This window comes from Macrotis lagotis, chromosome 4, assembly GCF_037893015.1.
Source record: "Macrotis lagotis isolate mMagLag1 chromosome 4, bilby.v1.9.chrom.fasta, whole genome shotgun sequence".
NCBI classification, from domain to species: domain Eukaryota; kingdom Metazoa; phylum Chordata; class Mammalia; order Peramelemorphia; family Peramelidae; genus Macrotis; species Macrotis lagotis.
Genome location: NC_133661.1, coordinates 78236912 through 78259541, shown reverse-complemented (window position 1 = coordinate 78259541; position 22630 = coordinate 78236912). Strand labels below are relative to the sequence as shown.

General features: G+C 37.4%; 1 protein-coding gene across 11 annotated transcripts in view; it reads left to right on the top strand.

The window, feature by feature from the left end:
• LCOR (ligand dependent nuclear receptor corepressor) overlaps nucleotides 1-22476 on the top strand; it is a 137282-nt gene extending 114806 nt beyond the window's left edge. For all 11 annotated transcript variants that reach the window (XM_074233226.1, XM_074233233.1, XM_074233234.1 and 8 more), the window contains one exon: nucleotides 9853-22476. In XM_074233226.1, the coding sequence (XP_074089327.1) occupies nucleotides 9853-14179 (4327 nt within the window). In that variant the 3' untranslated portion in view covers nucleotides 14180-22476. The remainder of the gene's footprint in view (nucleotides 1-9852) is intronic.
• The last annotated feature ends 154 nt before the right edge of the window (nucleotides 22477-22630 follow it).

Here is a 22630-nt window from a genome sequence, read left to right as displayed (position 1 = left end):
TTCCAGGGTCAGTGCTTTGTCCACTGTGCTACTTACTTAGCTGCCCTATGAATGGCCATATTAGAAGTCTCTGGTAAAATGTAGGAATTTGATAGGGGTGATTAAAATCTTCTAGTTCTAGTTATCTTTTTTGGTCTCCCTACTTATCAAACAGTCAGCCTCATCCATGAGGAAATCCTCATTTTTCCTTTCTTCTCTGAAATTTCTCATTTGAATAGATTATCCATAATTCACTCTACTTAAAAATTCTTCCTCCACCTTGTTTGAAAGTATTTCATTATTTTCCCATGGGAAAGATTCTTTTAGACTGTAGGACAATTTACTAGTTTACAATTGCTTGGATCTTATTGCAAATTCTATTGGATTGGAAATAACAATGAATGCATGTGTAAAAATTAAAAGGTGGATTTTTAAAAAATAAAATACAGTACCATTCTTTGACCATGTCTGCATTCTTTCTAAGTAGTATAAAAGAAGTCTCTCTGTGATCCTTCCAAAAGTCATTACTCTGAAGGGGTTATGGTTATTATAAGGTTATTCAAATTCATTTTTAAAATGTTCATATGATATTTGTGTGTGTGATTTAAGCAAATTTAATAAGTATAATTTTGAAGCGACCCCTATTACTCCCCTCCTCCCCTCCTCCATTTATAATAGCTTAGTCACTCATTTACCAGAGCATTGTATGTGGGACAATAGAAATATATGTATGCTGAGAAAAATCAGTATCCTTATTGAAATTTTATTCTTCAAAATTTGTCTCTATTTCCCCTATTTCTCCGTTTTTACAGCAAATTTTATTTACTGGACTAAATGGAAGGAAATCAAAATACCAGTCTGATATATTGGGGATTCAATAAAGAAAAGATGGGCAGACTATGTAATTGTCATGATAGCTGAAATAACCTTTCAACTTTTTCTTTTGAAATTGAAGCTGTTAAGCAATTAACATTGGGCAAATTACTTAACCCCATTGCCATAAATAAATGAATGAATGAATGAATGAATGAAACACGGCCATACACGATATCTCACAAGTTTAGAAATCTGTGAGAGGCTGTATTGGAGGCTTAAGTATGGTGGAAAGCAGCTAGACTTGAAGTCAGAAGACCTGAGCTTTATCTTAGCTCTGTCTTCTATTTATTATCCATGGAACCCAGGTTAAGTCATTTCACTAATTTGAGTCTCAATTTTCTCATCTGCAAAATGGGGGTACAGGTTCTGGCCTAGCTAGCTAAAATTTTTGCTTTGATTTTTGGTCTCAAGTAAATAACACCTCACTCAAATTTAGAAAAACTAATTTTAAGGAGTTCAGAGAACAGCCTGACAGTTTAGTTTGAAAATATCCATTTAAAATGTTTCTATAAGGTTTTTAAAAAATTATTTTTAGTTTTCTGATTTCATAGTTACACAAGCATTCTGTTGAGTTCAGCAAGCATAGATGAGTTTTTACCCCCCAGCTGATTTCTTTTTATTATTTGTGTACTGCAATAAACAACTCTGACTTATAGTTGAACATGGTTAAATGAAATCACAAATATACATCAAGCTCATATTTAAATGAATACTGAAGTGATAGTATTCAAAACTAGTTTCATTTTAAAATTCCAACTTTATAGCACTCATCTTGATTCCGTTGTTGAGGACTTTGGCATTATAAGCACTGTTGGTATTATTACCATAATACATGCCATTTGGTTTGCATGCTGTCTGTTCTTTAGTAGTGTATTCATTAGACTTTGGCAAAGCCCTCATATATATAAAATTAATCTGCTCACAATACCTATTTTTGATGTTCTTGTGCTCAGAGAAACTCAGACTAAGCAATAAGTTAAAGAAAACAACTAGAGTTGCTTTTAAACTAAAACTGAAGCTTTAAACTAGCAAAATAAAAAGGTTTGCAACAATAACAACAAATTATTTAATCATTTCCTAAAAATCATTCCATTGGTAATTGACTCATTGATTTTTTGTTTTTGTTGGGGGGTTTTGCAAGGCAAATGGAATTAAGTGGCTTGCCCAAGGCCACACAGCTAGTTAATTATTAAGTGTCTGAGACCGGATTTGAACCCAGGTACTACTGACTCCAGGGCTGGTGCTTTATCCACTGTGCCACCCAGCTGCCCCTTAGTAATTGACTCATTGAACATAAAATGGAAGTTATTGTATTTTTTAAAAGTACTCTTCTATAAGAGGAATGACATTTAAACTAATAAAATTATTTGATTAAACATTTTAGTAACCTTTAGTTGTTTAAAGTTGGGATCTCAATCCCAATATTTTACACTCATCGCATATTGAGGTAATTAAAGTATTGAAAACTTGATTCAAAGTTGCAGTATTGTGAAATGTGAATATGATAGGAAATTTCTTTTTGCGTCAACTTCTAAGTAATTCAAATTTTATAAAGACAAGAAACTTAGAAATTAACAAATACAAATAAGCAATGTTTTGGGGGAATGTTAATTTTTAAAATGGTGCTTTACAAAAGCAAGACTTCCATACTGAATTTTTTTTTTAAAGAAAGATTTTATTTATTTTGAGTTTTACAATTTTTCCCCTCTTCTTGCTTCCCTCCCCCTACTCCCCATAGAAGGCAGTCTGTTAGTCTTTACATTGTTTCCATAGTTTATATTGATCTAAGTTGAATGTGATGAGAGAGAAATCATCTCCTTAAGGAAGAAAAATAAAGTATAAGAGATAGAAAAATTGCATTTTTTTCCCCCTAAATTCAAGGTCTTTTGTCTTTGTTCAATCTCCACAATTCTTTCTCTGGATACAGATGATATTCTCCATTACAGATGGTCCAGAATTATCCCTGATTGTTGCACTGATGGAATGAGCAAGTCCGTCAAGCCTGATCATCACCCCCATGTTGTTGTTAGGGTGTATAGTGTTTTCCTGGTTCTGCTCATCCCACTCGGCATCAGTTCATGCAAATCCATTCAGGCTTCTTTGAATTACCATCTCTACTGGTTTCTAATAGAACAGTAGTGTTCCATGACATACATATACCACAGTTTGTTAAGCCATTAAGGAGATCCACTTAATTTCCAATTCTTTACTAACACCAACAGGGCTGCTATGAATATTTTTGTACAAGTGATGTTTTTACCCCTTTTTCATAATCTCTTCAGGGCATAGACCCAGTAGTGGTGTTGTTGGATCAAAGGGTATGCACATTTTTGTTTCCCTTTGGGAGTAGTTCCAAATTGCTCTCCAGAAAGCTTGGATGAGTTCACAGCTCCACCAAGAATACATTAGTGTCCCAGATGTCCCACATCCCTTCCAACATTGATCATCGTTCTTTCTGAGAGGTATGAGGTAGTTCCTCAGAGATGTTTCAATTTGCATTTCTCTAATATACTGAATGGTTTTAAAAGTCTTCCTGGCATGTTGGTTTCTGCCAAATTTAAGAACTATCAGATGACTAAATCACAATTTGTTTTTTTAAGGATGAAAGAAAATTGTCTCATAAACACTATAATTCACCTTTGTAGAATACCATGTGCATCAACTTTTGAAGTTTTCCTGAGAGTTTCCCATTCTGTGCTGAGTCCCTTCTCTATTAAAAGTAATACCACACACAACTACTTTGACTCCTTCGGCAGACATATGTTAAAACTCTGATATTGTGCTAGTTACTGGGAACACAAAATTGAACCAAGGCATCCCTACCTCTCTCCTTGGTCATGTTATATGTACCTTGTATAACACTCTTTGAAATGGAGTAACTTTGCTGATAATAGTAGAAGTGAAATAAGTTTTTTATTTATTCCTTTAAATGTTTCCCAATTACAGGTTAAAAAAAAGCTTTTAATGTTTGAGTTTCTGGTGCTCTCCTTCCTATCCCTTCCTCTACCCTTGAGAAGACAGGCAATTTGATATCAGTTAAGCATGTAAAGTCAGTCACATATTTTCACATTAATCATATTACAAAAAAAATTTAAAGAACCACAAGAAAAATTAAAATTTTTAAATAGTATGCTTCACACATTCAATATCATCATCATCATCATCATCATCATCATCATTATTATTATTATTATTATTATTATTATTATTATTATTATTATTTGGGTGAGATTGTGGGGTCGATGGGGTTGGGTGTCTTGCCCGGGGCTGCACAACTGTAATTGCTGGGTGTCTGGGCCCGGATTTGGACCCAAGTGCTCCTGAATCTGGGGCTGGTGCTCTGTCCACTGTGCCACCTGGTCACCCCTATTATTATTATAATTTTATTTCATTTTATTTTATTTTTTATTTTTGGGGGGTTTTGCAGGGCAGTGGGGTTGGGGTGGCTTGACCAGGGTCACATAGCTAGGTGATTGCTGGGTGTCTGGGGCCTGGGTTTGAGCTTGGGTGCTCCTGATTCCAAAACCTGCCTCTATCCACTGTACCACCTAGCTTCCCCTATTATTATTATTATTATTATTATTATTATTATTATTGTTGTTGTTATTATTTTTAATTTTTTCCTCTTTATTGCTCATGAGGGTCTGTATTTGGGGGGGGTATTATGTTTACTCCTAAACATTTTTAATAGTAATATATAAAAAATCATTTGTACGAAAATAAAATAAATATAATTAAAAATTATGCTTCAATCTGCATTCAGAATTTAACAGTTCTTTCTCTGGAGGTACAGAGCAATTTTTATCATGGGTCACAAAGGATATTCTTTTTGCAGAGCTTCATTCAAATTAAACTTTTTTGTTTTGGAATGGGACTGTCTCAGAAAATCAGGAATATACAGTTGCCATTCTAGAATGTAAAGAGAAAACTGGCAAATGCATTTCCCTAGAATGTTCAAGAATGTGCTTGTCTGTAAGCCTACAAAGGTGTCAGGGTACAATTATGTGTTTTCTGCATAACAGGGTTAGTTATCACTGTTGAGAAAAGTGCACTTACTGTTTTTTTGTTGTTTTTTTGTTTTTATTTTTTAAGAGCATTTATTTAGGGCCATTTGATTCCATGCCAGGCCCTAGATGAGGGGCTAGAAAAGTTGATTTTTATATATGACTCTAGTGGACTATGTACAACATATACAGAAGTAGGGCTGATGTCCCATGAAATGGAAACTAGTCAGTCACACAGATGATGCCTGAAGTGGAGGTCAGTGGGTTTTCCCAAAATGTGGCACCGGGCCCATGAGCAGGCACACATGTGGCCAAATATGGGAAGATTCACCTAGTGGTTGTTCAATTGTCCAAAACTTCTATCTTGCCTTTTCTTCCTCTCGGTTGAGGAAGCTTCATATTCTCCACAGTGATCTCTCCAGCTATGCTGCTTTCATCCTCAGATTCAGAACTTTCTCCTGAATCAAGTTTTTCAGAATCAGAGCTGCTCACTTCCACCGCAGCCACATCCATTTCAATGACTTTTTCTAGAGAGTCCTCTACATTTTCAATATTAAACAGGCCTGGGGGCCCTGCTGCCATTTCCTCTCTTAATTTTTTGTTAGCCTGCTCCATGTGAGGTAGGAAGTGTATTTCTAATCTCCCTAGTGGTAACTGTTTTCTACTTAGCCTTTTTCCTTCTACCATGCTCCCTGGCATATTTTTTAAAATATTTTCCCATTGGTTTTTTTCTTTTGGCTGTTGAAATATAGCTTATCCACAAGTCATTTAATCCCCCTACTTTTGGGATCATATCAAAATTGCTGTTGTTTTCTGAACTCCATTTGTGTCACAACATGAGCTGGATGAACCTATCTGCATTATTAATTAGTTCTTTGTCTCTCTTTGGGCCCCTTCATATTCTCTAGGTAATGAGGGCAGAGACTATCACCTAGGTCAAATCAGAAATGGCTTCCCTTAGGGGGCAGTGCTGCTGAGGACCAGGTCCTGTTCTAGTGGCCCTCCTCACCTACCAGGAATGGGACCATGGAGCAGTGAGAAGTAGAACCCCTATCCAGCCTGGAAGCACTTAAAGCTAGAAAAGTAAAGGGTCCTAAGATGGCCAGAAGGAGACAGTGAAAGAAGACCGAGAATGCTAAGAGAGAGAATGCAGTACAACCGATGCTTTGTCAGTGTGGTGCCCACCGCTGGCAAGAAGAGCTCTAGTGCCAATATATAACCTTCTAGAAATGACACCATAAACAATAAAAGATGAATTTTTAACCTTTCAATGAGATTGTTTGCTTTCCTAGAAATCTCATTAGAAATCTCATTATTCCTCACTTCCAAATTTCCATACTGTTCCATTTTTTCAGCTCTTTTTCTTTCTTACTATATTCATTTATCTCTGGTACTAAAGTATATGAAACTCTGAAGTTGAATGGTAGCAATAATAGGTTTGTAATAAATTCTTGAATAAAAAACCATCCATTATGTACTTATTTTATACTACACATAATACAAACACAAAAATGGAGTTACAAAAATTGTTCTTTCCATTGGGGAGTTTAAGTTCTTTTTTTTCCCTTTGGTTTTTGCAAGGCCTTGGGATTAAGTGACTTGCCTAAGGTCACACATCTAAGCAAGTATAAGTATCTCAGGTAGGAATTGAACTCAGGTCCTCTTCACTCCAGGACTGGTGCTCCATTCACTGCACCACTTAGCTGCCTTGAGGTGCTTACATTCTAATGTGAAAAACAATACATACAGGGAAGTGGCAGCCAGGAAGAGAGGATGTAGTCCAAAAATTTGGTAGGTTGGTGAGTGAGGTCAAGTTTAGAATGATAGAAGACCTGCATTGAATTCCCACTTCTTAATCTGTATAACACTGAGTAAGACATTTTGCCTTCCCAAGGCAAACTTAGGTACTGGGTTTCTTCATTTGTAAAAAAGAGGGAGTCATAGGATATGATCGCTAAGGTCTGGATCTCATGATAAGAAGGGGAGGGGAAAATTGGGGAGGAGCTGGATTATATCTGCCCTTTTATATACTTGTTCAAATAATCAGTAGATGATGGAATGTGATTTTAGTTCTACCTATTATCTGTACTGGGAAAGAAATCATTGGATAAATCATTAAAGATGAGGTTGTGAAATAACTTCTCTTTAAAAAGCACCTTTCAAAGGAATTTGAGGTTTTTTTAATCACATTTCAAATTTAGGTAATCTAGAAGAAACTAAGGAATAGAAAGTGAATTGATCATATAACTGCCCAACAATTTTACACTCAGAGTTAAACCAGTTTGTTTAAAAATTCAGTTCAAGGGGCTGCTAGGTGGCACAGTGGATAGAGCACCGGCCCTGGAGTCAGGAGTACCTGAGTTCAAATCCGGCCTCAGACACTTAATAATTACATAGCTGTGTGGCCTTGGGCAAACCATTTAACCCCATTGCCTTACAAAAATCTTAAAAAAAAATCAGTTCAACAGATAATTATTCAGAACCTGTTATGTATAAAGATTTCCTTTGTTCCTTTCAGAACTTTCCCTTTCTGCTTATCCCTCTTGTTTTAAGCCTTTGCTTGTGTATTTAAAATTTTTTTGCCTATTGGTTGGTTCATGATTCATTCTGTTATAGACAGCTTTCTTCTTAGACTTTAGAAACACTGGAGTGGAATAAACAATGTCAGTCAGGTGTATTAAGTGAATTATTGACCTTGCATAGGGTAGTAAATCACTGAAACACACTTATAACTAGGACTGGAATTACTGGAGCAAAACAGCTTTTTTGTTCAGCAGAAAATTGTTTTCTATTAGGGTCATTTGTTTCTTTCTGATTTAAAAAAAATTCTGAAATATCTTGTGTTGAATTTAGACTTTGAAAAATTTTTCATAAAGACCCAAAACTTCTTAGAAAAATTGAATAGATGGTGCCAAAGTATCTTGTCAGTGCTTAAAACAAAAAGATAAGACTACAAATGACTAATTCTCACACTTTGGGAAGAGATTAATAAAAGAGTCGACAGGATTCTAAGAGTTTGTGGAACTTAAGAGAAGCAGAGCAACAAGATCATAAAATGTTCCAGCATTATACATTTATTATGATTTATTGAAACTTTTTTTTAGGTTTGTTTTTTTTTTTTGCAAGGCAAATGGGGTTAAGTGGCTTGCCCAAGGCCACACAGCTAGGTATTATTAAGTGTCTGAGACCATATTTGAACCCAGGTACTCCTGACTCCAGGGCCAGTGCTTTATCCACTGCGCCACCTACCTGCCCCCAGATTTATTGAAACTTTAAGGAAAGTTGAAGAAGTCATGTGGAGGGGGAATGTAAGAGGATGAGTATATGGGAAAGAGGTGATTTTACAGGGAACAAAACAAACTAGGAAAAAAGGAAAACAGTCAAAAGTGGTTTCATTATCATAAACTAGTATAATTTAAAACTATGATGAAATGACTTGCCCAGACTCACACAGCTAATAAATATCTATGGGTGGACTTGAACTATGATTTTTCTGACTCTAGCTACTGGGCATCCTCACACTACTTCATATTAAGAGTTAAGTCCTGAGAGTCAGACACTTGGGGTTGCAAGACTACCTTTATGTTGATTTCTTAGAAGGCAGATCATTGGTTTCTCCTTGTTATGTCTTTATTTGAAAAGAAGTGTAATGGCACCTGCATTGTCGTTATCAACCACCTAGCAGTGTGGGGGAAAAACATTATCACATACAAAATACAAACACTAAGGTTTATTATAATTTTGTTTTCTATTTAATTATTAGATTAATACAATTTCATTTTCAAAGAGGCTTTTTATTTCTGGGCCTGATAAATCTATATGTCTAAATGTATAAAATAGTCATATTGATGGTATTGTAGCTAAAAGCCATTGTTGAGGCATTTGGTATTTAGTGATCATTTTCATGCCCATAGAGCAGAGATATTTCTGAATGGCTTTTTTTTGAAAGAGTGAAGGATGTGGGCCAGCTAGGTGGCGCAGTGGATAGAGCACCGGCCCTGGACTCAGGAGTACCTGGGTTCAAATCTGGCTTCAGACACTTCACAATTAGTTAGCTGTGTGGCCTTGCGCAAGTCACTTAACCCTATTGCCTTGCAAAAACTAAAAAAAAAAAGAAAGAGTGAGAGATGTTCTGTAATAGTACAGAATGAAATAAACTAAAATTTGAGAATCTAGGTTTTTTTTTCTCAGAACTAGGCACTTTTATTTTTTTTTTAAAGAAAGATTTTATTTATTTTGAATTTTACAATTCTTCCCCCATTCTTGCTTCCCACCCCCCACAGAAGGGATTCTGTTAGTGTTTACATTCTGTTAGTGTTCCATGTTATACATTAATCTCAGTTGAATGTGATGATGGAGAAATCATATCCTTACGGAAGAAAAATAAAGTATGAGTTAGTAAAATTACATAATAACATAACACTTTTTTTCCCTAATTTGACAGTAATAGTCTTTGTTCTTTGTTCAAAGTCCATAAGAGAATCTAGGTTTTTTAAGCATATTGTTAGAAATTTAAGAAATAAGTGGCTTTGTTATTTTTCTAATTTGTAGCCAATTGCCTAGTCTTATTTCTAGGTGTGAAATGTGTACTGGGAGTGAATCCTGATACTTTCACTTATTAATAAATGACCCTGGGCACAGTCACACAATTTTTCTGAACTTTAATTTCCTCATTTGTAAAGTGAGAGGGTTGAGCTGGATGACCCAAGGTTTTTATCTGTTTCTGAAACAATGATTATAGCTATAATGTATTAGTCTTTATTTTTTAATGGGTAAATGATATAATCTTCCAGCTGCCAAATCCAAGAAATCAATCCCATTTAAACATCTGAATTTATGATATATTGGTCATTATTTTAGCCCACATTCATTATGAATTCATTCTGGAAATTTTTTATATATGGAATTAAGGTTTGGTAATGTACAGTTTTTCTTTCTTTTCCTTTTGAAAGTGACTTGTATTTATTGACTATTTTTCTCTCTATCTGTCTAGTGAGGACCCAGCAGAGACAGTAACTATAGATTCTAACAATCAGCCGAAGTCACCACTGGAAAAGTTTATGGTCAGATTGTGTACCCATCATCAGAAGCAGTTCATTCGTGTCCTAAACGACCTCTACACAGAAGTGCAGCCAGGGACTGACGGCCAACGATTTCCTGATTCTGAAACTATGGATCTTTCTACTTGCAGCCCTGGGTGTGGTCAGCTAAGCACTGAAAATCAGGAAAAGGGAACTATTTGTTTTGACATGAAGTCCCCTTCTGCAGATTTACTCGTAGACCGAACAAAGTGTCAAGGGTCCCCTTGTTTGACAGGGTCGACCCTGAAGGAGCCTGCTGAGATGAAATCTTTAGAAAGAAAAGAGAATTCCTTTACTCTTATCAAAAAAGATTCTTCTGAACTTCCAACTACTAAAGCCAATTCTGGTGGTCCAAAGGATAGTTCTGCGCTTGGATACCTCACTGCATCTAATTCTTCCTCATTTAACTCTCACCATGTTTCTAAATGCTCGGAAGGGCAAACTACTGGACAAGAGCATGATGTTAGTGTTAAAAAATCTGAGGATGAAAAAGACCAGATACAAAACCCAGCTTTAGTAGAAGGTTTTATTTCTGTAAAAGTGGCAAATGTGAATAGTACTGAGGATGGTGGTGACAGTTGTGTGGTTTCTCAAAAGAATTTATTCAGAGCTTTACCAGAAGAGACTTGGGACTCAGGGTTTATGGGAAGCTCACCTAGAACTGCTGACAAAGAGAATGCTTTACAATGTAGTTCAAAATCATCTTTGCACCAGGATTTAGAGGAAAATGAACAAGAGACAAGGCCAAAGCAGGAAAACCATCTTCATATGCTAGGAAGGAACAAGGCAGGTTACCATTTACATCCTGGTGACAAGGGTCAGTTTGATAATTCCAAAGATGTTTGGTTATCACCAAGCCCCATGCCAGTTCTACAGAAAGCATCCTTTGGACATTCACGAACAAAAATTTTATCAACCTCCATTAAAACAGCTCGGAAAAGTAAAAGAACTTCAGGTTTGAGAATTAATGATTATGATAACCAGTATGATGTTGTTTATATTAGCCAACCCATAACTGAGTGCCACTTTGAGAGTCAGAGATCGATATTATCTTCTCGGAGGACAGCAAGAAAGAGCACCCGGGGATATTTGTTCAATGGAGACTGCTGTGAACTACCAACTGTCCGCACATTGGCCAGAAGTTCACGAAGCGAGGACAGAAACAGCTACTCAGCCCTGCATCCAGAGCCCTTAGAGACTCCCAAAGAGGTCCTGACAATTTCAGACAGTGAACCTTCTGGAGATGTGGAAATCCTTGGAGAAGACTCTGAAGGACCCAATGAGGAAAGAACTACCCTCAAGGAAGCATTCCAAGACACTCCCTCAAAAAATGACTCTCAGGAGTCTGAAGTTTATTCAGCAACTAAAGATACTGAAGTACAAACTGAACCTAGTCAAGTTAGTTTCCTGAATCTAAAAGAAACCACAGCTTCAGAAGGCTCCCCCCTTTCTTTTGTCCATAAAGAGAAAGAAATAGAAGACAATTCTGATACCATAGTAAATGGCTCACCCTTGCATATGGGAGACCAACCACATATTGAACTATCAGACTCTAGTGAAGTTTGTGTTCCCCTGGGAATGGGTAGCTGCATTGATCACCCCCTTGAAAGCCTTCTTGAAGATAATAGTGACACTATTATTGCTTCAAGACCACATTCTCCTTCTGAAACTCTTAACAGAGAGGAAAGTCCTATTTTCTCTGAAAATCAAGCTTCCCCTAGGAACTTGCATATGGATGCCCCTGCAGATTCTGAAAGTATTGATAGAAATCAAAACATTAGTATTGAAACTAAAACTGAAAACCCTCAAAAGCAAGATGAAAACCAGCACAAACAAGGTGAAGTTGGATGTTCCAATGAAAATCTTGATGACCTTGAGGGAAATGAGGTAGTACATGATGCATGTCAACCTGAGAAAGAAGAGAAAAGTGATGATAAGCAGTCTTCAGAAACAGAGATATGTGATCAAAGCATTCATTCAGAGGAGAATCTAGACAAAAAGAAGAAAGCCAGAAAAACCCTTGTGGCCTCTGATAGATGCCTAAGAAGTCAGCTTTCAGATACACCCACTTCTCTCCAACTTCCTTGTCTTCAAATCAAAGTTTCCAAAAGTCCAGGTGCAAAACGTCCTAAGAGAGAAGTGTACCTTGATGGAGCAGCCTCTGTACATTTCCCAACTGATTGCTTCCACAAAACACTCTTGAAGAATATTGGAAATACAAATGCTGATGAGAAGAATCCTGAGCAAAAGGAGGGTGAGGGGAATGGGATAACTACCAGACAGGCTTTGAAAAATGTGATGGCTAAAGAAGCCAAGGTTGCAGGAGGAGAAGAAACTTCATCTCGGACTAGTAGCCCTACTATCACATCTAGCCAGGACCAACAAGGAGAGAGCTGTGTAGAGACTAATTCTGATGATAGAAGTGTTCACCTTCCTGCAGAAAGCAGTCCTTATAAGGAAGGCACAAAACAGTCAGAAAAGGAGTCTGTAGGTGACTCTGCAAAAGATTTAGAAGAAGTTGCTAATGAGGTAGACAGTGAAAATATAAAACTTAGTGATGCACCAGCTACTCTGTGTACTTCACCAGGTGATAGAAAGGAAAGCAGCAGTACAGCCCTGAAATCATCAGTGAAACATAAAAGACTGGCTTCTCCAACTTACAACTTAAGACATGCTCATACGGTAGATTCTTTGGATGTTTCAAAATCAACTGTAGGAAAGGATATTGTGCAGGTACATTCAGTGCCAGAGGAAAACCAGCTTTCAGATCTTGAAGATTCCATGGAATTGGCAGATACAGATACACTAGTAGCTGATAGGCCAAAATTTGTGGAGTGGTGTGCTGAAGAGGAAAACCAGGAACTTATTGCTGATTTCAATGCGCAGTACATGAAAGTTCAGAAAGGCTGGATCCAACTGGAGAAAGAAGTACAGCCCACACCAAAGGCCAAAAATAAGTCTGACAAACTGAAAGAGATCTGGAAGAGTAAGAAAAGATCACGCAAATGTAAGGGCTCGTTAGAAGTTCAAAAACTTTCCCCTATTCAAATGCTATTTATGAAGACTTTTAAACTGTCTAATATTTGTAAGTGGTTCTTAGAGACAACTGAAACAAGATCACTTGTTATTGTGAAGAAACTCAATACTCGTCTCCCAGGAGATGTACCACCTATCAAAAGCCCCCTTCAGAAAACTTCCTCTTCTAACCAGTATCCTAGTTCACAACAGGCTGAGCGTTTGAAAAAACACTTAAAAAAATTTCCTGGGGCAACACCTGCTAAGAATAATTGGAAAACTCAAAAGTTGTGGGCTAAATTCCGAGAAAATGTTGATAATACGGATTCAGCAGAGACTGCTTCTGTTAGCCTTGTATCTCACTCTGAAGCCAATTTAGAATTCAGGGAAGAAAGATCTAGCCAGCATTCTTCTAATTTGCCTACGCCAGCAAGTACTCGAATCCTAAGAAAATATTCCAATATTAGAGGAAAGCTCCGAGCCCAACAACGTTCAATGAAGAATCAGAAAGCAGAAAGTTCACTTGATCTCCCTCTGGAAAATAAGCAGAATCGAAAGAGTGTGTGCATTAACCCTTTAATGTCTCCCAAACTTGCTTTGCAAGTCAATGTAGAGGGATTTCCTGTGAAGTCCTCTAATGTTGAAGGAGCCAGGGGAAAGAAAGGGAAGTCAGATTCCTTACCTAAAACTGAAAGTCAGCAGAACAAAAGGAAGAAAACAGTTAACGAGAACAGCAGCCTGCAAGAGAGCACCTCTTCCACTAGCAAGGACAAATTGCAAGTAAAGAAAACTGGTAAAGCAAAACATATAGATGTGTCCTCCAAAGCATTGTCTAGCAAGAAGCGGCCTTCATCAGATAAAAATAGCAAGCTGTCCAAAAAGGCATCTTTGAAAGAGAAAAAAGTTAAGAAGGCCACAGACAAGGCTTCAGGGAAGAGTCATCTTCCCCTCCGTAAAGGAAAAGACAGCACTCAAAAGAAACCAAGCCAGACTCAGTCTACCCCTCGAGAAAAACTGTCCAAATCTCCAAAGCAGAAAGTTGCTGGTGAGTCACCTTCCAGGTCACAAAAGTCTACTCAAAAAAAGCAGAGTAATGGAAAGCCGAAGAATAATAACAAATCATCTGTGAAGAAAACTGAGAGCATCGTGGCCCAGAGAAAACGAAAGCTACGGGCAAAACTTGATTATTCCCACAGCAAAAGAAGACGCCTGGATGCCAAGTGATCAAGAATGGGAGCCAGGCCTGAGCTGTTCTATAGCAGTGACCCTTTATTTTGCATTAACTCAACCTGCTTTTTATAAGCTGGAGCAAGCCTTTAAAATCTGCAGTTAAAAGAAAACATCCAGTTTTAGGCATCAGAATACAAGTGTCTCAGATGGAGAAAGGAACTTGCTTTCTTCTCTCAGGCTGAAAAAGGGAGTTATTAATTACTTTCTGAATGTTCCTTGGATTTTTAAACTTGGAACTAGGCAGATTTATTTTAAAAGTACAGTGCCTTATTTATCCTTTTTTTAATTAAAAAAAGCTAAAAAGCTAATCTGTATGATTAAAGGCTTGCATTTTATACTTGATGCACAAGCACTTGTACTGTAGCAGAAATGACCACCATCGAGCCCTGGACTGTTTTCCAACAGCCTTCCAGCAGCGTCTCTGACTGAACATTTGATCTTCTTTGGAAACTTCTTGCTATTCCATCCCGTTTTTTTGGGGGGGGGTTGTGATAAAGTAAAACCAAAATCATTTGGGATGGTGTGAACATGCCAGGAGTAGGGGGTCTATTGCCCTTTAGTTAAACATTATCCTATTTGTTACTTTTAAAAAAATATTATTTTAATTGTTGGTCACTTCTGTGGACTTTTGAGTTTTTAAAATTTCAGACCATGTATTCTCATCATTGAACCCCACTTTAAAATCCACGTGGCACAAGAAGTCAGGTATTACTTGTAGCCTCCAGCGTTATTTTGTAGGCTCAGCCCTTGCTGCTGTTTCTACAGTATCTGTCATCCTCTGCTTTGGGGCCTGATAGACTGACTTTCCTCCTAACACTTCCCCTGACCCCAGAAACAATCTAAATTATTTTTCCTCTGTCTACTTATAATGATATCACTGTTAGGACAAAACAGTCATTTTATTTCTCTCTCTTTTCCAAAGTCCCCTCCTGCCCCCTACATTCAAAGCTTAAATGTTCCTTTACATAATAACAAGGCTCAGCTTTGGTAAGCATGTAGGTGCACATTTAGTAATGAATTTGTCCCAGTTTTCAGTGTGTTATCGGTGTTTTCTCCACATAAAGACATTGGCCCGTGGCACTGGCAGACTGAATAATTAAGAAAATTCAGTTCTTTCAAAGAACAGAACACCTCTATGTTATCATCCATCTCATGCTTGCTTTGGATACAGATCTTTGGAGATCTAGCCAGTGTAACCCTGTGAGATCTGTCAAGAGTTAGCTTAAGATCCCTTTCCTGGAGGAGTCCTAACAGAAACAGCTGCCACAGGAAAACACACCTCCTTTGGCCCAGGCAGCTGCCCTCTCCAGGCCAGGCTCAGAATCAAGGGCCACCTTCTCTGGGGAAAAAAAAGGTTCTTTTTTCTTTCTTCATTGTACGCTTCTGGAAGGATGGGGTCAGCACCATTGGCTAGTACTCTGTGCCTTGAATGTTGCATCTCTACAAAGCTGATACATTCCCATTGAGCCACTGCAACCGAATGCTGAATCGTTGAAGACTCTTCCATGTTTTTACTTTCTTGTGCAGCACCTGTAAAGGGTGGTGGTGTGGCTGTCTGTTTTAAGAATAGCCACCATTCAAGACGTTCCATATTTCTGTACATAAAATCTGTTTGTTTTTTAAATGTTCTTCACTCAAATCATGATAAGACAGGCATTTCTACCAAATCTGGGAAAGATGAGCTCTTCTTGTGATAGCAACTCTAGAGGTACAGTAGAGAAGAAGGGGAGGAGTGAAAGGCCCCCTGGTTCCCCCAGCCTGGAGAGCTGTGCCGGACTTCAAAGACTCCGGGGCTGGTAGAGGGGCTTGCTGGTGAGAGTCTTCTCCACTCCGTAAGACTCAGACTGTGCCTGTGCTTTGAAAAATTCCCATGCTTAGCTATTCAAGAGCTACTGACATTCATGAAATTGCCCCCCCCCCCCCAATGCTGAGGTGCATGGAAATAGCGCAGTTGAAATGTTTTTAAGAATGTTTATTTTCTTAAACCTCTTTTCACATAAATATTGATGAAGAGATCTTAATTGTGATTTAAATAACTCTGTGCTTGAGGTCTTTAGCCTCAGCCAGATGCATTTTCCCCTAGCATAATTATGTCTGGTTTGAATTTGTTTTTTTTTTTCTTTGTTTTTTTAGCTATACATATTCCATTTTTGCTGAGGCTGAAATAAGGTTGAAAAGTATGGAGTAATGGGTAAATGGAGGGGATTTTACATAGACTTGCTTTGAAAATCCTCTTAGGCTTATTTTGGGATTACATCATTTTTCTCTTTTCCTATTGTGGGCCACATTTGGAAAGTGTGTTTTTCATGTCTGTTAAATTAATAGAGCCTCTTTTAAATCTACTGATAACTTTGTAGCAGTGACTACTACTGTTGAAGCAGATGGGATTCTAGGTAAGAGATACCTTTTAAAAAATGATGATTCTTTTAATCTTGAGCAAACCTCCTCACATTTTTTTAGCTTACTAGGAGTTTCCCTTGAAATGATTATGTGCAGCATATGTACAAGAACTTTTCCCCTCCTGCCCACCCTCTTTCTGTTGCTGCCAAGCATTGTTTCAGCTGCTCCTTTCATGGGTTATGACCACAATGTCTGTCTTTGCAGCACTGCCTGCCAGGGAGGCAGGGGCTGGGTTTTTGTTTGTTTTTTTCCCTATCAACTCATATCCTCTAATTCATTATGGCAATAGCTGTCCCCTCACCTCTTCTGGCTTGCACTGAACAGTCACAACATCTCCAAATGTTTATAGACGGCTGGTATGGTCTTTGGTGAGCAGCTCTTGAACTGAGGGAAGGGGATGCCAACCCTCTTCTCCCTGCCACCCTTCTCCCCCCAGAAAAGAGGAGGAACTTTCATACTGTGGTATTCATAATCCTCCCTTTTATTATATACATATGTATATTTTTTCCTGTCACTGACATCTTCATAAATCATTCTTTCACAAAGGTGGATGTGGATATGTTCATATCTATGATATATGTACTCTCTTCCTCTGTCTTCTAACTATTCACCATTTCTCAGGGTAAGCCAGAGTTCTGCTCCAGAATGGGGTAGCAGGAGTCCTTTGAAATTCTCAAGTATAGAGAGGTATAAGAAAGACTTTCAACAAATCAGAGTTCAGAAATACTCCCCCCCCCCAAGATACCTACTTTGATCCTCACAATCAGATACATAATGACTTAAACAATTCTGCTTGAGCAGGCAAAACCTTTTCTTTCTGTTTCATATTGTAATATTACTAGTATCTATTAGTCACAAATTTCCACTAGGAGTCTACCTACCTGCTCCATTTTTCCTCGAGCTTTTTGGCAGTGTCCATTTCCATTACTAAAGAAATCAATATAGAAATAACAAGCTACACATTACCTTAAAGAAAATATTTATCTCTTACTGTAAACATAATGTGATACATACAGTAGTATGCATATAATAGCTTCCCAGGGAAGAGACATAAATTTTACCTTATGTGTATGCTACTAATAGAGAGTTTAGATCAATCAATTAGATGTATCATATACTACATATTTCTAAAATTTCATTATTTGGAAACATAATTGGAATTCAGTCATGTATTTCTTCAAGTGAACTCACATTTGCTCTGTACTTGCCACTGGTGGCTTATTCCTTTATTTTCATTTAGAAGTGACATTTTCATTGTTTGTGGGCCATATTGAAATAAGAGGGACAAAAGGTAATGCAGAATAATACAGACTGATATTCCAGATGGTGTCATCATCAGTCGTGGCAGTGGCAATGATAGGGTGGTATCTGTTCCTGTTCTGGCAGGGGGATGGCACCAGGACCTTGAGGGGAACCACCAGTTGAGTAAAAGTGATCCAGCAAAAGCTGCTTTTCTTACTGATGCTCAAGTTTAACAAAATCAGATTTTTTTTTTACTTCAAGATCAATACATTCAATATTTTTTTTCTAATCTCCCTCTCACCTCTTGTCATTCTATTTTGTTTTCTTGGCCTGTTTTCTCCACCTCTTCATTTAGAAAAAAAAATTCTGATTATCTTTCTTTACTTTCTTCTCCCTGTAACTCACCTTTGCAACTCATTTTCTCTGCAAAAGTGGATGTATGTATTTCCATATCTATGATTAACTATCTTCACCCCTTCCAAATAGATATTTTCCCTCAGACTGAATTTCATACACCTTAGAAATGTACCCTCTTCTTTATTCACCCATTCTATTAATCTATATATCCAGATGCAGTGACCAAATGAGTTCAAAATACTGTTGCATGCTGATGTCATGCAGTGCAGTGCATTGTAGTGAAATAACTAAGTATAATGAGGACCTATGCCTTTAAGTCTGTTTGTTAAGAGATTTGTTTCTATTAGGAAAGGATTCACTTTGCTCCTGTTGAACTCTTAGTCTTCTGGATTGCAAATTTGGATACAGAAAAGTTAACTGAATTTGCAGAAAGGATCAATTTAAATCAAAATGACTTGCCTTTATTAATGATTGTAAAATTGGTCTTAAATAGTATTGTACTTTTTTTAAACTGGGTCTGAAGAAAGAGATGTATGGTACTGAGATCTTTATAAATATATTCATGTGATCCTTTCAAAATTGCCATGTAAAAGGTGAAAAACAAAATCACAGAAAAGAGGTATCAGAACACAGGAACCTTCATCCTCACTTGGAGTCAGAGAGTCATGAATTAATGTGAATAGGAAGGTTTAAGTGATTCATTACTCTTTTTCATATGTTCTCCAAGGAGTGATGATACAAGAACAAAAGGTAATGGAAAGGCAAGCTTCTTGTTTTTTGTTTGTTTGTTTTTTACTGAACTTCTTGTTTTCTGTCCATAAATATAAAAGCTAAATTCATATACCATTTTTTCCTTAGAGGAAGATGGTTATCACATAGCTGAAAATTCTTCTGAGAAGCCCCAGCACTCTTAATTCTGTTTGAATAGAAAATTTGATTTGATGATTATTTGCCATTTCTTTTAAGTATTGCCATCAAAGAGCCTGGATAGACTGTCTATAATACTAGATTATTTTAATTAGTTATATAGAAATCATGTTTGAAAAACACCCCCCCCCATACTGAATCATGTCTTCTTTTGGCACGTAGGTATCACATTCCTAATCCAGCAATGTGCTTCCTTGCTTTCCTAAATTATTTAAAAAATAAAAATAATTTCATGCTTAAAACAGAAAGAATGACAACTTTCTGATTATTATCGATACCACATCCTCTCTGAATACGGCAGGACAGACTCCTAAAAGAGGACTAAATTCTTTGTCTCAAAGATAAACAAACGAGGTGAATGCAGACTTTGTGACCTGCAGTATCCTGAGGTTGTGTTGATACTACATTGTGGGAGCATGCTCCCAGGCACCACACAACATCATTAGTAAGAATATATGCACTGAAAGATTGATTGTTTTTTCTGGACTCTGGAACCTTTGCCCAGGATATCCAATTAATATGATCACTTCTTTGTCCTCTCAGGACTTTGTCTTATTCTCAGCTTTTGGGGAAACTCTTAGACTTCACTTTTCTGGAGAATAATTATGCCAGTGGTATTAAAAAGAAGTTATTCTTACCCTGCCACACACCAGCAGAGCAGACCTGTTTTCTGACATGGGTGCCATAGGCAATTATTATACATGGCCATTGAATGTTCATTAAGTGCCCAACGTGAGCTTGGCTTTAGACAGAATTGTTTAGTGGTCCAGCTTGCTGGTGCTCCTATGGATTCTCAAGACTGTCATCTCAAATTTTGTGTGTGTGTGTGTGTGCGTATATGTGTGTGTATATATATGTGTGTGTATGTGTATATATATATGTATATATATATATATATACACATATATATATATATATATCTTTTAGAAAAAGGCTTTCTTTTCAGGCATGGAGTTGGGAATAGCTAGTTTGAAAAACCAGTTTTCCAAAATGCTATGTAGAATCAGACAGGTCATCATAAACCCTATGTAGAAAATTACTCTAATTTTTCCTTCCTTGAGGACATTGCATTTTCTCCTGGGCATGCACATAGATTTAAAAGCTGTAGAGTAATACTTTTTCATGATAAAGGATGGTATACCCTATTGTTGATTGAATATTTATCAGTGACACATGTATAAGTAATGTTCAGATCCCTTGTGTCTGTACTTAGATTGCTGGTGGTGGGTAGCAATCTTTATTTTGATTGTAGTACCTTTTCACACACTTGGAAACAGAAACTGGAGGGTCTGGAAAGCTGTGTATCCTTAACTCGCTCAGTCCCCTCCCCCCCAGTTTTCAGGGCTGTTACCCTTCACACCAGCAAGCTGGGAATGCAAACTCTTCTCTCTGCTTTGGTTGAAGCTTCACATCAATCCCATGATCTTCTCCCACCATAGCTATCCTTTTCATTTTAAACAGAAAGGTTGTGAAGCCCCTATCTGGGAAGGAGCCAGACTTTCTCATCACTTTCCTGTCAGTTCTACTTTTGTGCCTCTAACTCCTTGTCAGCACTGCCCCCCATCCTCTTCTTACTGGTTCAAGCACCTTCTCCCATACAGTCTTAGTTTTTATATTCATCTGCTTCACAAGTTTTACATTTTCTTGTGCAAAAATTGTCCCATCATTTCTCTTAATTGTTCTTTTTGTCATTGTCTTCAAGAGTGTTTGTGTTTTTTTCACTCCCAGTTGCTTTCTGTAATTTATACAATATATTGTCTTATATTTAATGCTGTAAAATATTCAAAAACCTGGTTTGCAGAAAAAAGTCTATATGAAGTAGGCTTGCTTTTTGTTGTATATTTATGCCATAACTGAGGAGGGGTATTTTTAGAGCCACTGTAGTTTAAAGTTGTTAATTTTTACCAATAGTTACTATGTTCTGAGTAGTCCTAGGAGTACAGTCTATTGATGACTTTGTCTCAGTGAGTTAAGGTTTCAAATATCTGTATATATACATATTTATACATGCCACTGTGGAGTTAGTTTCACTGTAAATAGTGGTAATTTCCTGTTCAAATGCTTCTATTGAAAGTATTTATTTTAAGAATATAAACCAACTGTACTATTGGTCAAAAGGGCTGTCATAAAAAGTGTTATTTTTTTTTTTGGACAGTTAAACACCCCCAGCCACTGGGCCTGGCTCTTACTCCCAAATAACACAAGAGGAAAAAAAAAAGATTAAAATCTGTCCCTTCCTTAGGCTGTAGATACCTATTTAACCTGCACATCAGATCCAGGTGCAAGAAAACCACAGGTGAGGAGTCAAATTGCATTTCCTGGTCTTTGTCCACTTCACAGTAATAGTGGAGCCCTAGCTCTGCATTGTGAGCAGGAGGCACTGCCCCTAGAAGATAGATCACCTGGCTTTGCATCAGACAAGCCTTTATTTTTTGCAGACACAGTTGACTGCGCCTCTGCTTGAGGCCCTCAGTAGGAAAGGGCGTCTCAGCTGCAGCCCCAAGAAAATCTGCATGCACATCCATGGGAAATGGAATAACCCCTTTCAGTCACCTCAGCAAAGCATTAAACCACATTGATAGACTAGAACCTTTCCTAACCACAGGAAGGAAACATCACTTGAACATTTCCCATGAACACCTCATCTTTTTCTCTGTTAGCAAATCTCTGTGGGCATCTGACCTGAAGCTACTCATAGCCAGGAGGTTAAGAAATGAATCCATCTGTTCTAAGATGAGTTCAGTTTACTTCTCAGGAGACCTGGTTTGCATTAAAAGTGTCTGAGGATTCATGGAACGCTCATTTCTCTAATCATGTTTAGCTTCATTCTTGGGCTCCCTCGTCTGAGTTAGTATTTCTTACTGCCCTTTGTAGAGGGCAGGGCCTCTGTCACTGGAAATGCTAGAAGCTTGAGAGCTGGGAGCACACTGGTGTATGTGCATCCATTTGAATCACAATTTGTATATTTCTTCGGGGCCTCCATTTGTGTTTTCCAAACAAGTGAAGAGGTTTCCTGAACAGTAATGCTGGAGGATGTTTTTCTGAGATCCTGTTTGTAAGTAAATCTGGTTTTACAATAAAAATGTGAATGGTTTTACTGCAGGTGCCAGGGAATTTAGCACTAAGCTAGACATTCAACCTTTTTTAACCTTTTGGGGAAGAAATGAGATGACTTATGTAATGGTCTCAAGAATAAATATTGTAAATAGTTTTTAAAAAATATTTATTGTGTGCTGTGTGCAGATTCATGTTCTGAGTGATGTCAGTTTGCATTGTAATGTTGTAGAAGGATCTATTCTGAGCTGTGGTTTTGTTTTTTGATAAATCCAGTTCACACTTCTAGACAGAAAACTGAGCTTGTTGGGTTAGGGAGGGTTGGGGGGGAGGGGGAGGGGAAGGGGTGATTTTTAAAAGTAGCATCAAGTCTAAGCTTTAATGCTTCTCTTCATCTCATCCAATAACTTTTTAAAAATAATTATATATGTATATGTCTAAGTATATATGCATATATATTTAGAC